Genomic DNA, 18828 nt, shown 5'->3' on the forward strand with positions numbered 1-18828 from the left:
TTTCACCATATTTGTTTTCCGAGATGGTTTAGATTTTAAAAACTGTCGATCTTACAGTTCGAATTCGACTCAGATTTTGTATGGAAAAGTCGATTTGTCTTAATACAAAATTCGAGTCGACTTCTTGTTCTGGTTGATCTAGATTTGAATAGTGAATTGCTCCTCGTCAGTTGTGTCCATTTCAATTAGCCTACACTTGCATACTATCGGTTAGTACAATTGAGCATATTCTGTGTCTATTATGGACGTTGTTATCAAAATATCCGCTATCTTATCTAAAGATCAAGATCTCCACCACAAAACATAATCTCAAAGTCATCCATCATCAAAATTAAAGCTTTAATCTTCAATTTTCCACTCTACCAACTCCCATAAATATCCTCTTATCATGTTTTTTCAAAAAATTTATGATAATATAAGCAGTAAAAACTCAACAAAAATGTAACATTTTATAGTCCAACTTTCAACCCACACGCACAATTTAAATCTCCTCAATATTTTCCATAAATCTTCCATCCATAATATTAAATTATTCAAATCAATGAGAAAAAAAAAGTTTCAATTTTTTACACATGAATTCTTTTTTGATTTTCAAATGTTTACAAGAGATGATGATGATGATGGAAGTAGAAAATATTGCTATGTAACTAATACAATTCATTCAACCGTAACTTCCGTTACACAAAACCCGTACAGAATTGATGAAAAACTTTTGAATAATCTTACAAACTTGTCATGAATATTTTTCGTTCCTTTCATTTACAGCCTTTAAATCGAGATCCACCACATGGCCGTTCACAATGGCGCTTTAATGTATTCGCACAGGATGAAGGCGGCGAAGGACTTGTTGGCTTCGCAGAAGTTCAAATAAATCTCAAAGATGTTAATGATAATGCGGTAAGACATGAGAGATGAAACTTGTATCCATCTTCTTGAAATGGAATCTGACAAGAGTGTGACAAACACTTATGAATTTAATTTTCATGTCCTTGTCATTACTCGTGAGATTTCATTGGTGGTGAAATAAAAGAAACAAGCCAACGTGAAGAAGAAAGAAAAGGAAATCAAATCCTATTGAAAGAAGAAAAAAAGAACATATGAAATGAATTTTGTGGATTTCCTTTTGAGCGTGGTTTTTGGATTTGGTAAAGTTGAAAGGTTAAAACACTTAGAAATTTTAAAAATTTCAAGAATTTTGAATGAATTTAAGAAATTTGTAAGATTTTAAGAAATTTGAAAGAATTTAAGAATTTTGAAATAATTTAAGAAATTTGAGAGAATTTAAGAAATTTGAAAGGGGGGATTTGCATGGCGTCGACATAATTTATGCATAAATTATGCACAATTTATGCATAATTTTGCGTGAATTATGCATAATTTATGCATAAATTCTGCATAATTTGTGCATAATAATTCTGCATAATTTTTCAAAAAAATTATGCATAAATTATGCATTAATTTTTTCAAATTCTAATTTCCTAATTTTTTTTTCAAAATTTTTCCAAAAATTATGCATAATTTATGCATTAATTATGCATATAATTTTTTTAAAATTATGCATTAATTGTGCATAATAATTCCACACAAAATATGCATATATTATGCATAATTCTGCACAAATTATGCATAAATCATGAGAAACGCATGCATAAATTATGCAAACCGCATGCAAAAATTATGCAGAACTTTTGCAGAATTTTCAAACTTTATCGAAAAAAAAGTTCGCCCATGCCAAGGCTTGAACCCAAGACCTCATGCATAGACTTAGTTGTAAAGCTTAGCTGTTACCATTGCGCCATCAAGACAAATTAACTCATATTTATATAATGGCAATTTCTCATATATAAAGAATTTATTTATTATAATGATTTTAATTATAATCAATATAAATCAAGGGTCAGACACTATTTTTAAAATTGTAGAAATTGTAATTTCTTAAAATTTGTATGGAGAAATTGTAAAAAATTTGATTTCTACAATTTTTACAATTTCTCTTAGAAAAAAAATTGTGAAATTGGATTTTTACAATTTCTACAATTTTTATAATTTTTTTGTATGAAAAAATTGTGAAAAATTGTAAAAATTTTATTTCTTTCTGATTTTAACTGAAAATGTTTTCAAGTCTTTAACAAGAGAAAAATATTTTTTCTGATTTCTTTCTATAATTTTTGATGAAATTAATGATTATGATGACAAAATATAATATTTTTCATCAAATTTATATATTTTTAACTGTTTACACGTAGAAAATGTTGTTAAAAACACTGAAATTGATATTTATTCATTTTGATTTTGGGTCGATTTCCTTAAAACAGAGCGAAAAACTCTGGAAAATCCAATTTCCTCTTTATTTCTTCAAATATGTTGCAAAGCAATAAAAAATTAGTCGATGTTCTTTTATCAACCATTAATTTCAACTTAAATAACATCAAAATAGCTAAATTTAGCCTTAAATTTTTCAAATTATGGTATTATTTCTCTCAGAAAATCCTTATTTTGCTTCGGTTTTTTTACTAAGAGCGAAAAACCCCTCAAAAAAGCCGAATTTTGCTTCGGGTTTCTTAATAAGAACGAAAAACCTCTCAAAAACCGAATTTTGTGTTCGGGTTTTTTACTAAGGGCGAAAAAATTCTCAAAAAAGCCGAATTTCGCCTCGGGTTTCTTACTAAGGGCGAAAAACCCCTCAAAAAAAAACGAATTTTGCTTCGGGTTTTTTACTAAGGGCGAAAAACTTCTCAAAAAAGCCGAATTTCGCCTCGGGTTTCTTACTAAGGGCGAAAAGCCTCTCAGAAAAACCGAATTTTGCTTCGGGTTTTTTACTAAGGGCGAAAAACTTCTCAAAAAAGCCGAATTTCGCCTCGGGTTTCTTACTAAGGGCGAAAAACCCCTCAGAAAAACCGAATTTTGCCTCGGGTTTCTTACTAAGGGCGAAAAACTTCTCAAAAAAGCCGAATTTCGCCTCGGGTTTCTTACTAAGGGCGAAAAACCCCTCAGAAAAACCGAATTTTGCTTCGGGTTTTTTACTAAGGGCGAAAAACTTCTCAAAAAAGCCGAATTTCGCCTCGGGTTTCTTACTAAGGGCGAAAAGCCTCTCAGAAAAACCGAATTTTGCTTCGGGTTTTTTACTAAGGGCGAAAAAACTCTCTAAAAAGCAGAATTTCGCCTCGGGTTTCTTACTAAGGGCGAAAAACCTTTCAAAGAAGCCGAATTTTGCTTCGGGTTTCTTACTCGAGGTGAAAAACCCATCGGATAAATCCAACTTTGTATTGAATTTCGTATATTAAGCTCAAAAATCCACAAAAAAACCAAATTAAGACTCAATTTTCTTTTACTAAGGTAAAAACCCCTAAAAAAATGCAATTATCCGTTTTAATCTCTGTTAATTATAGAAAACACGTGTAGCATACTAATTCCATAAAAATTGTAAAAACACAATTTTTCTCAATTTTTGTATGAAAAGAAATTGTGAAATTTGATTTCTACAATTTCTACAATTTTTATATGGAGAAAAATTGTAAATTGCAATTTTTACAATTTCTACAATTTCTGTATGGAAGAAATTGTAAAAATTGGATTTATAAAATTTTTCAATAGTGTCTGACCCTTGATATAAATTTATTTTCACATGATTAAAGAATAGATTTTCCGTAAATTTCCATTATTATGGCAAAAATGTAAAATTATATACTTCACAAGAGGAAATTGTTTCAGAAATTTTGTATGATATTATATACTTCACAAGAGGATATTTTTCGTAAATTTTATATGAAATTATATACTTCACAAGAGGATTTTAATTCGGAATATTTTGTAAAAGGAAAGATTACTAAAACTAAACGAACCACTTCGGGTTCGCAATGAGTCTTGTTCCAAAACTGCTTCTGGTTCCGCCACTGAAGAAGACTCTGAATCAGAGTTGCAAAACAGACAAAAACCGTACAAATTCTCGATAATTTATATGGTTTTTCTTACAAAGCCATACAAATTATCTACTAGTGCTGACAACGCTATTGGTCCTGATAACGTTCTCACGTTTCAGCTACTGAGTTTACAATCGTTAATCGGTTTTCATTTAGCCTTGGTCGTCATTGATAGATGTGGCTTGAATTAAAGCCTCTTGATACGAGAAGGTGGGGTTGGTACTTAGTGGTGCTTCATACGAAATTTCTGAATTAAAATCCTCTTATGAAGTATATAATTTTACATTTTTGCCATAATAATGGAAATTTACGGAAAATCTATTCTTTAATCATGTGAAAATAAATTTATATTGATTATAATTAAAATCATTATAATAAATAAATTCTTTATATATGAGAAATTGCCATTATATAAATATGAGTTAATTTGTCTTGATGGCGCAATGGTAACAGCTAAGCTTTACAACTAAGTCTATGCATGAGGTCTTGGGTTCAAGCCTTGGCATGGGCGAACTTTTTTTTTCGATAAAGTTTGAAAATTCTGCAAAAGTTCTGCATAATTTTTGCATGCGGTTTGCATAATTTATGCATGCGTTTCTCATGATTTATGCATAATTTGTGCAGAATTATGCATAATATATGCATATTTTGTGTGGAATTATTATGCACAATTAATGCATAATTTTAAAAAAATTATATGCATAATTAATGCATAAATTATGCATAATTTTTGGAAAAATTTTGAAAAAAAAATTAGGAAATTAGAATTTGAAAAAATTAATGCATAATTTATGCATAATTTTTTTGAAAAATTATGCAGAATTATTATGCACAAATTATGCAGAATTTATGCATAAATTATGCATAATTCACGCAAAATTATGCATAAATTGTGCATAATTTATGCATAAATTATGTCGACGCCATGCAAGACAATCATTTGAAAGAAATTTAAAAACCTTGAAGAATTTTAAAAAATTTTGAAAGCTTTCAAGAAATTTGAACGATTTTAAGAAATTTGAAAGAATTTAAGAAATTTGAAAGAATTTTAAAAAATTTGAAAGAATTTAAGAAATTTGAAAGAATTTAAGAAATTTGAAAGAATTTTAAAAAATTTGAAAGAATTTAAGAAATTTGAAAGAATTTAAGAAATTTGAGAGAATTTTAAGAATTTTGAAATAATTTAAGAAATTTGAGAGAATTTAAAAAATTTGAAAGAATTCAAGAATTTTGAAAGAATTTAAGAAATTTGAAAGAATTTAAGAAATTTGAAAGAATTTAAGAAATTTGAAAGAATTTAAGAAATTTGAAAGAATTTAAGAAATTTGAAAGAATTTAAAAAAAATGAAAAAATTTAAGAAATTTGAAAGAATTTTAGAAAGTTGAAAGAATTTAAGAAATTTGAAAGAATTTAAGAAATTTGAATAAATTTAAGAAATTTGAGAGAATTTAAGAAATTTGGAAGAATTTAAGAAATTCGAAAGAATTTAAGAAATTTGAAGAATTTTAAAAAAATTTAAGAATTTCGAAGAATTTCAAGAATCTTAAAAAATGTTGAGAATTTTGAAGAATTTTGAAGAATTTTAAGAATTTTGAAAGAATTTAAGAAGTTTGAAAGAATTTAGAAAATTCGAAAGAGTTTAAAAAATTTGAAAGAATTTTAGAAATTTGAAAGAATTTTAGAAATTTGAAAGAATTTAAGAAGTTTGAAAGAATTTAGGAAATTTGAAAGAATTTAAAAAATTTGAAAGAATTTTAGAAATTTGAAAGAATTTTAGAAATTTGAAAGAATTTAAAAAATTTGAAAGAATTTAAGAATTTTGAAAGAATTAAAGAAATTTAAAAAAATTTGAGAAATTTAAAGGAATTTTAGAAATTTGAAAGAATTTAAGAAATTTGAAAGAGTTTAGGAAATTTGAAAAAATTTAAGAATTTTGGAAAAATTTAAGAAATTTGAAAGAATTTAAGAAATTTGAAAAGATTTAAGAAATTTGAATGAATTTAAGAAATTTGAAAGAATTTAAGAAATTTGAAAGATTTTGAGAAATTTGAAAGAAGTTAAGAATTTTGAATAAGTTTAAGAATTTTGAAAAATTTCAAGAATTTTGAACAGTTTTAAGAATTTTAAAAATATCAAAAAAAAATTTTTGAGAATTTTAAAAAATTTAAGAATTTTAATAAATTTAAGGGTTTTGTAAAAATTTAAGAATTTCAAGAATTTTGAAGAACTTTTGAAAAAGTTTCAAAAAATTAAAAAATTTCAAAATCTTTATCTCAGCCTCAAAATCACGCTCAAGTTGCACCAACGCAGTAATTCCGAAAAAAACATCTCTTTTTTTGTTGTCAAAAAATTTCCGTATTTTTTTTTCTTACAATTCCAATTTTCTTTTTTCCTTTTTTTCATTCTCATTTCCATTACGAATTCGATGTCTCACTCGTAGCCTGTATTCCCACATGGTGTATACCATGGTAATGTAACAGAAAATGGAACAGAAGGTATGTATGTCATGACAATGAAGGCAGATGACTATGATGACATCAACGAGGGAACAAATGCCAAATTGATTTATTCAATTGAAAAGAATGCAATAGAAGAAGATACAGGTCTTCCAATATTTGAGATAAATCCTGATACGGGTGTTATAAAAACATCTGTATGCTGTTTAGATCGTGAAAAGACACCAGATTATTCCCTTCAAGTTGTTGCGACAGATGGTGGTGGTCTCAAAGGAACGGGAACAGCATCCATCAAAGTAACAGATCTCAATGACATGCCACCACATTTCACAAAAGATGAATGGTTTGTTGAAGTTGAAGAGACAGATGGAACATCACTACCAGATGCTCCAATTCTTACCGTTACTGTTAGTGATGATGATGAAATAAATAATTTTAAATATAAAATTATTGAGAGTAGCGGATATGGTGCTGATAAATTTGCAATGATTAAAAATACGGATGGAACGGGAAGCCTTAGAGTCGTTCAACCACTTGACTATGAAGATCCAATGCAAATGAATGGATTTCGATTCAGAATTCAAGTGAAGGATGATGAGAAGATTAATGATACGGACAAGAATCATCTAGCACACTCATGGATCATTGTTAAGCTTAAGGATATTAACGATAATACGGTGAGTTTTGATTGGATGGAACGGGAATTATGGAGTGGGGGTTTTTTAGGGGTTCTATGACATTTTTGATGGGTTTTGTGATTTTTGTAAGGTAATCTGAGATGGTTTGGGGTATTTAAAGGCAGTGAGAGTTCTTTTGGGGTCTTAGAAGCTAGTGTGTGTTGGTTTATGTTCCTAAAAGTCATTTTAGAGTATAAAAACTCACTTTAAGGTGGTTCGGGGATATTGGAGTCATTTTAATAAGATTTAAGGTCCTAGAAGTCACTTTTGAGTTCTGAAATTCATTTTGAATTGATTCTGGGAAATTGAAGTCATTGTAATAAGGTTTGGGGGTCGTAAAAGTCAATTTAAGTCAGTTTAGAGTTCTGAAACTCAACTTAAGTTAATTTTGGGATATTGGAGTCATTGCAATTAAGTTTGGGGTCCTAGAAGTCAGTCTTAGTCAGTTTGTGACTTTAAAAACTAGATAAGCTTGGTTTATCATGTTTAAAGACAGTCTGAGTAGCTTTATAGTCAAATATACCATTCTAAGATAACTTGTAGCCTTAGTAGCTTGTATAAGAGTTAAGGAACTATGTGAAGATATCAAAACTAAGCTTTTGAGTTCAAACTAATCAAAATCCATAAAATCTTCAAGTTTTTTGACTTTAATCAGACGTAATTCATTAATTAAACCAACAAACAGCATCACTAGCTCTCTTATACCCCCCAAAAGCTACTCATTTACTTAATTCATTCTATAAATACACCCAGACAGAAACATAATAAAGTATTTTTAATCTAACTTTTATTAAATTAGAAATTCCAACAAACTATAAATTTACAATCTACCCCCGAAGCAGAAATGAAACAAAATTTAGGAGCCCCAATGCATTTCCACTTCAAAATTCCATTATTTATTGACTTGTTTACCGAACTTTTTTATCTCATCTCCATAATCTCCATTTTCTCAATTCTCATTTTTCATTTGCTCTATTTTTTTATCTAATATAGCCGAAATTTAAGAAGCCATTGATTGAAGCATCTGTATACGAGAGTGCAGAGATTGGAAAAGTATTAGGAACATTTAAGGCCATTGACTTGGATAAGGGTGGAAAAGGAAAATTAACGTACATGATTAATCGTACGACAGATCGTCATCGACAATTTTCAATAAATTCCGATGGAATTGTTACAATTCAACGTCCATTGGATCGTGAAGCAAGTGCACGACATGATTTGGAAATACTTGCAATTGACGATGGCATACCACCGCGAACAGCAACAGCATCATTAATTGTTATTGTAAAGGATGTAAATGATAATGCGCCAGAGTTTGCTGAAAATTATCGTCCAATTGTGCCAGAGAATTCACCGCCAAGAAAGATTATTGAGTTACGTGCATTGGATCGTGACGATGCACTTCGTGGAAATGGGGCACCGTTTCAATTTCGATTAGATCCATCTGCTGACGATACGATAAGATCGTCCTTTAAGGTTGAACAAAATCAAAGTGAGTAGATAAAGAACATTTGCGTGCCAATTTTTTAGAGCTTTTTTCTTCGGTTGTCGTGTGCACAGAAAATGTGTAGGATTGCTCAGTCAATGGAAAAAGTTTGTTTCTTTTTATATAAACGGCTGGTGGCATTTTAGGGTTTGATGTCCGTTTCAGTATATTTTTGAATGGATATTGAATTAATATTGTTTGAATATTCATCTCAATTCTAAATATAAAAGGTTTTCAACAAAAAATGGTTAACGTGTTATTGCAATAACAATATTAATTTCAAGGATTTCAGCTTTAATTGTAACTTTTTTACAAGTTTTGCACCTGAATATGACGCTTGCCACTTTTTTGAAAGTATATAAATCAATTTGAAGCTCATTTTCAAGAGTTTTCCAATAAAAATCCTCAAAAAACTTTTCGAGGTGGAGAAATTTTTTAAAAAATCACTGATTTTGTTACTTGTTCTCTATTTTGCGACAATATTTTATTTCTATTTGTGCCACAGAAGTATTTTCCACCTCTTCAACTGCAAGCTATTTCTCATCGCACGTTTTCTTTCTGTTCTCTCTACCCAAAGAGAGCAATAAGAATTCCTTTAAATTTTTTTTTCCACAATTTCCATTTTTTGTGTGCACAAAAAAAAATTTCAAGCGATGCTAAAAAAAATTCCTTCTTTTATTTCTCTCTGCAATTCAAAAGCATTCCTTAATTCCATCTTTTCAAACAAGGATTTGTCATTGTTGCTAAGCTATTCTAAGAAAAGGTATCTCGAGTGATGTGGGATTAGAAAATTTTTAGAGGAATTCTAAATGCTTTGTCATTCGTGCGAATGAAGATATAAAAAAGTTTTGAAGATTGAAGTTTAAATTCCAATGAATTTTGTGTTTCATGAGAGGATCTTAAAATTTCACAAGCTTAAGATGTTACTTTTTGTGTGTGTTGAAAGCTTTTATTTCATGGTGTTCGACAGACTGGAAATAATTTTATTTGAGAAAGAAAATTGAAAATTGTTTTTAAAATGGGAGTGAATTTATATGAAATTAGAGATTTTTGTGTGGGATATTGATATGAAATTTTGAGGGGTATTTCAAGATTTTGGAAGTTTGAGTCTTTAACGGTCATTAATAATTCAAAATTTAAGATGTCAAAGTTTTAAGCTTGAAGTCAACTTGAATTTTGCATGGTAAAGTCGACTAGACTTCAAACGAAATTCATATCGATTTCATACAAAATTCAAGTTGACTTCAAGCTTTGTCACATTGAGTCTGAACTTAACTGTCAATTAGAATTCAAATTTTCAAATTTAACTTACAATGTAGTACGGTAATTCATGCAGAGTTGACAGAATTTCATTTTGGATTGAAGCACATGCGTCTGTCTTTGGGGTGAAGTAAAGTCCGACTCCAGGAGTCCTGTCAACTCTGAATTCAAGATTCAAACTTTCAAAGTCCGTTAAAAATTCAATTTTTTCAGTAAATTAAAGTTCCACTCTTTAAAACAAACTCAAAATTCAAACATCCAACGCTCAAATGCCTTCATCAAAATTCACTCAATTTCCAATTAATATCACATCCAATCCATCTTGTTATGCATATCCACCAGCTGTTATTCCTCTATTTAAATAATCTTTAACATCCAAATTTCAAATTACTTCGAAAAAAATTCCATTTATACCACAAAAGGTTAATTTTATGCAATACCCACGCATTTTTATTTCCTCATTTCCATCAACACCTTTTTACCAAAGCAAAAAGCAATCTTTTTTCGATCAAAAGTTAATTCTTTGTACACGAAATGTTCTACAACAACAACAAAAGCCAATCAATTTGAAGCACTTTTTAACTCAATTTTATCCACTTTTTTTGTTTCTATCCATTACAACATCTACAATGTATTAAATACCATCAATGACTCTTTTTTGCGTTCATCTATATGTTGCTATGTGTGGAATGGAAACAGAAGGCGCAAATGGTGAAGGCGTTGCAATTGTTTCATCACTATCATCATTCGATCGTGAACAACAGAAAGAGTATTTATTGCCAATTGTAATTAAAGACTCAGGTAATTAAAAGAAAGAAAAAAAAAAAAAGCTACAAAATTGGATACGATGCATTGTAGCATTTAATCATCCACTTTTCATTTATCTTTTTCTTTTGTGTTGATTTTGTAATTTTTGCTTCACATGAGAGATTTTAAGTGCAATTTGTATAGAGAGTTGTTAGTCAATAAGGAGCGGTGGTTTTAGATGCAGTTTGTCAGATTATAGATTGGTCATGTTCTGAATTGAGTGTTTGTTAGGTATACTCTTGGTTTGCTTCCGATAAAAACGCAAATAAGGGTATATCCTTGCACCAGGTACACCCGGGAGATGTCGAGCATTAAATTGTAATTGGCACATCGATGGTCCCCATTGTACTTTGCACACCAATCATACCCATGGTACTTGACACACCCATGGTCCTCATGGTATTTGTCACACCCATAGCACCCATGGTACTTGACACAATACTGTGTGTCCTAAGTGCAATTTAATAATCTCGTCATTCAAGTCACCTTAATCCAGCTTATCCATAAAAAATTCGAGTAGACTTAGATCTTGACATCCCAGGAACATCTTCACATACTTGATCAGATTGTGACCAATATATAATCTTATGAGTGATTATATCATAAGCATAGTCTCAAGAAATCTAAGGATCCAACCCCCAAACAGCACCACAAATCAGTTAATTGATCCAAAAATCCGGTCTCAGGTTGAAATGACTCTAACTTGGTGCCTAATTCAATTTAAATTCGGAACCATGTCGGAGTCACATCGACCTGATCCTGACTTTATTGATTCTATTAACTGACTTATTGCTATTCGGTCTAGTCATACGAATGATTATACGTTCTCGCTAATGAAATCGGGATTGGGATTCCTCGAGATTTCCCGATCCCGAAAAATTTCGAAAATTTCAATTCCGATGCCAATCCCGATCTCGAAAATCTATCGGGACCGGGATTTCGAGAAAGCATACGAATGATAGCAAAAAGTTGGTTGAAAATAAAAAATTAACATTAGTTGTTTAGACTTTAAGGTCATTAGCTGCGCGTTTATATGCATTTCATGGCTATTAATAGTTTAACTAGAGCGGATTCGTCAGATTTCTCGAAAAAGTCGGTTAATAAATTCAAAAAATGGAAATTTCTGTAGCTATAAGTCAGTTTGTACACTACACCAGCATCCATATGCGCTTACAAAACCTCCCAAAAAACCATCATCAACTTTTCATCTTACGTCTCTTAATTGCATCCGTTTTACTCCATACATCTTTTCATTCTTCACCCATTTTCATTAACCAACAAATTACTTACCACCCAAATGATTTTCTACAATTTCCTCTTTTTTACTCTCTATTCCTAAATAGGATCACCATCAAAAACTGGTACAAGTACACTAACAGTAATTGTCGGTGATGTAAATGACAACATGATGCATTCTGGTGCTAAAGACATAACAGTCTATAATTATCTTGGTCAATCACCAGACACACCTATTGGACGTATATTTGTAAATGACTTGGATGATTGGGATTTAGAGGATAAGAAATTTTATTGGAATGATGTTGAAAATCATCGATTTAAATTGGATGAAGAGACGGGTATGCTTACAATGCGTCGCGGTGCACGTGAAGGAAAATACCGATTACATTTTAAAGTTTATGATCGTAAGCACATCCAAGAGACATCAGCCAACATAACTGTTTCTGTTAAGCATTTGCCCTATGAGGCAATTGTTCATTCGGGTTCAATGCGTATTGTTGGTTTAACGGATGAACAATTGATAAGCAATTGGGATAGCAAGACGCAAATGACGTATCGTAGTAAAATAGATAGACTACAAGATAAATTATCGGAACTATTGAGTATAGATAGAAAAAATATCGATATATTTAGTATACAAATGCGTCAACTGAATCCACCGACAACTGATATACGATTTAGTGCACATACACAATTTTTCTATAAAGCCGTACGTCTAAATGGCATTGTATTATTACATAAAATGGATATTGAATCGACTGTTGGACTAAATATAACAATGGTCAATATAAATGAGTGTATGGATGAGAATAATAATTGTAATGGTTCATGCTCAAATCGTCTTGATATTAATGCCAATCCATATGTGGTTAATGCTAACAAAACAGCATTTGTTGGTCTTCATATCAATGCAACCGGCAGTTGTGAGTGTGATGCAAAAACATTTAATAAAATTGAGACATGTAAGACACATCCATGCTTAAATGGTGGTAAATGTGTTGAGAATAAATATGGTATTCGATGTCATTGTCTACCTAATTATGCTGGACCAAGATGTCAACAAACAACGAGAAGTTTTCGTGGTAATGGATGGGCATGGTATCCATCATTGGATATGTGTGACAATAGTCATCTAAGTTTAGAGTTTGTGACATTAAAGGCTGATGGAATTTTACTCTATAATGGTCCAATTCGATCATCAAATGAGACAGACTTATCTGATTTTATATCAATTGAACTTGATCGTGGTTATGCCCGACTACTTATCGACTACGGATCAGGCACAACTGAATTAACTGTCCGCACAAAGAAACTCCTCAATGATGGCGAATGGCATCAAATTGATGTTTTTTGGGATATGGAAAATATTCGTATGGTCGTCGACTTTTGTAAATCAGCTGAAATAACTGAAGCAGATGATGGCACAGCGCCAGAAATTGATTTGACCTCATGTCAATCGCAATCAAAAACAAAACCATTCAATGAATATCTCAATGTCAATACGCCACTACAAGTTGGCGGCTTATATCGTGAGAAATTTGATTATATCAATCCAAAATGGCAAATGAATCCAATTGGTGAATATTTTGATGGATGTATACGTAACATAAAGCATAATGGAGTTTATATTGATTTAGCACATCCGGGATTGAGTAAGAATACGGCACCCGGATGTCCGGTTATACAAGATATATGCTATAATGTACATCCAACAAATAAATGTCTTGATCATGGTACGTGCATTGGTAGCATGAATGAACCAAAATGTGAATGTCATGCTGGATGGACTGGACAATTTTGTAATACACCAACCGTACCCGTAACATTTAAATCACAAAGTTACATTAAATATGCATTAAGTTTTGAACCAAATCGCTTTAGTACGACATTACAGATGCGATTCCGTACACGCGAGAGATTTGGTGAAGTATTTAGAATGAGTGATCAACAGACACGAGAATATGGCATTCTTGAAGTCTTTGAAGCTAAATTAAGATTTCGTTATAGTTTAAATTCAGCACAAATTGAGGAACAGCAATTAAGTTTAACGTCTGTACAAGTCGACGACGGTCAATGGCATTTTGTAAAGATTAATCGATATGGATCGGCAGTCATGATGGAAATTGATGGTGGTGAGGGTAAAAATTACAATGAAACATTTGTATTTGAAGGACATCAATGGCTGTCGATTGATAAGCAGGAAGGAATTTTTGTTGGTGGAAAGCCAGAATTTACTGGTATTAAGTCGTTGGAGGTTAACAGTGATTTTCAGAATAGCTGTGTTGATGATGTGAGGTAAGTTTATGGGATGATTTGGTAATTTGTTAATTATTTATGGGATGGCACTGCTGATGACGATTGTGGGATGTGAATTAGATGATTTGTGGTTGTTGGGGATTTGGTGATTTTATACTGAGTCACAATGGATCCCCTCAAGTAGGGATAATCCCTTTAGAAGTCATATGAAATTCTAGAGAACCTTTAATGCATACAAAGCTTCTTACAATATTTGTCTACCCACTCATCGACTTAGTTATGCATCAAACAATCCATCAATATATCCTTTGAAATCCAATTCACACCTCACATTCTGCTATAAAGTGCCATTTCAATAACATGACATAACATTGATGTAGACAAATAAAAGGACCATACATAGTGATAGAGATTATTCATAAAGTGTCATCAGCAGCACTCAATGAACATACAGCATAAAAAAACTTATAATCTATATTCCAACATTTTTTTTTTCCTTCCATTTTTTTTTTCGTCATCAAACATTAATGGACAACAGGTTAGATGGAAAAAGTTTACCATTGCCACCACATTCAAATGGTACACAATGGGGACAAGCGACAGCGGCTCGTAATGTTGAAAAATATTGTGCATCTAATAATCCATGTTCGAATGCATTCTGTCCCGAGCCATTTGAATGTGTAGATTTATGGAATAAGTATGAATGCAGGTATGTACGACATGTGTTTAGCATGCTGGATTTTATTTTTTGGAGGTGTGGACGCTGTGGGAATGCAATACAGCATGCATTGTCCATAAACCAGCGAACATCATCCGTAATCCGCTTTATGAATATTCAATGGATTTATAATTGCTTAAATTTCTATTTTTTCCAGTTGTGGCGATGGCATGGTCGTATCATCAGAAGGTAAAGGATGTGTCGATCGTAATGAATGTCTTGATATGCCATGTCTTAATGGTGGTACGTGTATAAATCAAGAGCCACGACTACGTTATCGATGTGTATGTCCCGAAAATTTTTGGGGTGAAAATTGTGAATTTATGAAGGAAAGACAAGCATTGAAGCTTAGTACAAGTGCCTTGGCAGCCGTTATTGCATGTTTATTAATCATTATAAGTGAGTGTTTACGTTTAATTAAATTTAATTATTATTAATTAGACATGAGGACTGAGAAATGGAAAATGGGCCTACACATTATTATGCTAATTAAGTCCTCATTCCTTTTTGAGTCTCGAAAAACGTCGTCGACGACAATATTAATGCTCTGTTTTACATAACATGCACACTATACACACTCCTTCTTCTTACTATCATCATAATGAGTTGGAAAAATTTTGCTGTTTAATGGCGAATGTTGTTATGGCGATGCTGCGGTTAAGGCTTACGACTGCAGACTTTTCTCTTTTTTATTGTTGCCAGAATAGTTTTTATGCAGATGATCTTAATTAATATGATTAATTGTAGAGTAATTTATGAAAATAGGAAATAAGAATGAATTGCTGTGAATGCTCAGGAAGTGAAGGAAATGGAATTTGGGGTTGGATGTCGCATAGCATCAATATAGTTTGGTTTTCTTGGGTCGAGCTAAATTTTATTTCCTTTGGTTGAGCTAAATTCAATCTCCATGAGTCGAGCTAAATTCTATCTCTTTGGACCGAGCTAAATTTCATCTCTTTGGATCGAGCTAAATTCTATCTCCTGGGGTCGAGCTAAATTCTGTCTCCTTGGGTCGAGCTTAATTCTATCTCCTTGGATCGAGCTAAATTCTATTTCCTTGGGTCGAGCTAAATTCAGTCTCCTTGGGTCGAGCAAAATTTCATCTCCTTGGGTCGACCTAAACTCTATCCCGTTAAGTTGAGCTAAATCTTGTGATCTTGGGTCGAGCCAAATTCTATCTCCTTGAGTCGAGCTAAATTTAGTGTTTCCTCCGGTAACCTCTAAAATACAAAAAACAAGATATTCCCATCCTGGAATTTAAAACATAACACGAACTAAATTAACTCCAACAACACTTTACCTCCGCTCATAGCTCATTAAAATTCCGCTTACAATATCCTCGCTGATTCCTTAATTGATATGAAATGGAGAAAATCTTCTTATAAATTGTATAAAGCCGCATTATAAATTGTTCGATTGCTGTTGCTTGTAGACCCCACAAAATACATATGCTAAGCCACAAGAAAATTATTTTACCATTTACAATAATCAATTTCCTATTTTGCCTGTGCCTATATATTTAATAACTATGGAATGGGAGATGGAAAATTATAGAAATGAGAGCAATTTTCACGCAATAATGAGCATTCGTAGGATGATTAATAATCAGTTCCGATAGGAAAATAAATTTTCTTTTACTATTGTTACATCTCTTGAGACTAAATGATTTTAAATTGTTTTCAATATGTGCTGTGAGATGTGATAAGATTTATTTTAAAATAAACTATTGAGGTGGAATGTGAGGCTAATTTTGGTGAGTTTTATGGCTACAGGGCAGACGTTTGGGTTTTGTTGATGATTTCTGAGAATTTTGCTGTATTTTTGATCAAACAACTGAGGCATATTATGTAGAATTATGGTCAATAAGCTTATTAATTGTTTAAAAATGGATACGACTAATTGACTACGATTGTGAGCCCAATTTTCATCAGAAGTAATCAGTATAATTGCTGAATAGCACAAATCGATTGATCGATTGAAAAATCTGGTCTCAGGTCAGCTTGATTCTAATTTGGTGCTGGATTTGGTTTGAATCCGACACCATGTCAGAGTGACATTGACCTGAAACCGAATTTCGGATCATTTGACCGACTAATCCCTAACAGGCAAAAAGACAGCTTTTAGGTACCGAATTGGTATTCCTGTACCATGAAAGCATGCGCCTTGCCTGTCAGGGTATACTACCCACATCCCCAACAGGCAAGAATACCGCTTTTAGGTATTATACCGAATTGATATTTCTGTACCATGAAAGCATGCTTCTTATCCATTAGGATCTGCTATTCAGCACCATCCCCAACATCACCAACTAAAACTAACAAATTTTTCCCACATTTTATCTCCTTCCAGTTTTATTATTTTTATACTTCTCATTCAATCGCAAACGATCAACAACGAATGTCAAGAAACCAGTCACAAAAGAAGACATTCGTGAGAATATTATTAATTATTGTGATGAGGGTGGCGGTGAAAATGATATGATGACATTCGATATGAAGACATTAAAGATTCCAATAAGCACACAACTACCCGAACTCGTACAACATAAGGCAACATCAAGTAAGTCATTTTGTAACTTGATATTGATTAATTGAGGGAAATTAAAGAGTTTTGAGTCGAAATGAAGATTATTTTGCACTTGTTGTGTAGATTTGAGTCTGATTCTTATGAATTAAGCTCTGATTAAGCTGGATATCCCTGATTAATCAAACCAAACCGCTGAAATTGTTGAACATCTAAAGAATTAATTAAAATTCTCAATTTTCTATCCCCTTTCTCAACCAAATCACCTCCAATCCTAATCCATCGACCGTTCTCATCATTAACATCACCAAAAAAGGACCAGACATAGCAGTCGTATCAGATCAAATAATTAAAGTTGACACGACCGTATTAAATGAGAGGAAACGAAGGAACGATGAGATAACTGTGCAGCACTTTGATGATCTGCGGAATTATGCGTACGAGGGTGCAGGATCAACGGCTGGCTCTTTAAGTTCAGTACTGGAGTCAGGTACAAAACTTAAGTAATTATCAAAATTAGATTTTTTAAAAAAAGTCGTTAAAAATTTTAAAATTTAAATAATTTTAATTTTAAAAATTAGGGACTGACGACGAGCCCCACGAGTACAGCAAGTTCCTTGCCAAGTGGGGTCCACGTTTCGATAAAATTGCCAGCATCTACTCGCAAAACAGCACAAATAACATCGAGAATGATGAAATTAGCTAAAATTAATTTATTTTTTCAACTTTTTCTTATTTTGTAAATTAATTAAATAAATTCATGTATATCGTAATTTATTATTTAATGGCTGTGTTGTCCATTTCGTTGATGGATATGCCTACGCATAGACAAAATCATCTAATTCAATATTCATCAACGAATGATGAGAAATCAGCATATAAAGTTAAATAAAATAAAAATGTTACGTTTTTATTTGAAAAATTAAATTTTATTTTTTTGTTGTACAGAAAAAATTTAATTTTGTTTTGGGAATGGCGTGGTGGATTTGGATGACTAACCAGATTAATTAATTGAATGAGCATCAAAATGGGATGAAATTAGGGAACCTTTGTGGATGTTTTGTCAGAAATTTATGTTGAAAGAATTGGAAAAATGCTGATTGTCGCTGAATTTTGTAAATATATGTCAAGAAATTTATAATAAATTACTATAGTTATAAGGTTTAATAATTAAATAATTAATAAAAAAGCGATTTTTGACATTTTTTAAATTCTTTCGAAATTTTAATCTCTTATTCAATTTTTTTTAAATTTAAATTTTTAAAAAATTTTAAAATTTCAAATATCAAAATTTTCAAAGTTGATATTTTTCAAAATTTTATTTAAATCTTTCAAAATTTTATTTAATTTTTTCAAAATTTTATTTAAATTTTTCAACACTGAAATTTTGTTTTAATTTTTAAAAATTGAAATTTTGTTAAAATTTTTTCAAAATTTAAGTTTTGTTAATTTTTTTAAATTTAAAATTTTTTAAAACTGAAATTT

The 18828-nt window shown here is 31.3% G+C and overlaps 1 protein-coding gene across 3 annotated transcripts in view; it reads left to right on the plus strand.

The window, feature by feature from the left end:
- Positions 1-18498, plus strand: part of LOC139091076 (neural-cadherin-like) — a 317601-nt gene extending 299103 nt beyond the window's left edge. For 2 of the 3 annotated variants that reach the window (XM_070641014.1, XM_070641013.1), the window contains 10 exons: positions 766-897; positions 6362-7054; positions 8048-8546; positions 10500-10601; positions 11951-14141; positions 14641-14811; positions 14978-15219; positions 17170-17379; positions 17660-17833; positions 17925-18498. In XM_070641014.1, the coding sequence (XP_070497115.1) occupies positions 766-897; positions 6362-7054; positions 8048-8546; positions 10500-10601; positions 11951-14141; positions 14641-14811; positions 14978-15219; positions 17170-17379; positions 17660-17833; positions 17925-18049 (4539 nt within the window). In that variant the 3' untranslated portion in view covers positions 18050-18498. Of the gene's footprint in view, positions 1-765; positions 898-6361; positions 7055-8047; positions 8547-10499; positions 10602-11950; positions 14142-14640; positions 14812-14977; positions 15220-17169; positions 17380-17659; positions 17847-17924 lie in introns of all 3 variants that reach the window. The other variant, XM_070641016.1, reaches the window with a different exon arrangement.
- Positions 18499-18828: the final 330 nt, after the last annotated feature.

This window comes from Chironomus tepperi, unplaced genomic scaffold (genome assembly GCF_022539635.2).
Source record: "Chironomus tepperi strain 1889 unplaced genomic scaffold, CSIRO-AGI_Ctep_v1 contig_223, whole genome shotgun sequence".
Classification (NCBI taxonomy): domain Eukaryota; kingdom Metazoa; phylum Arthropoda; class Insecta; order Diptera; family Chironomidae; genus Chironomus; species Chironomus tepperi.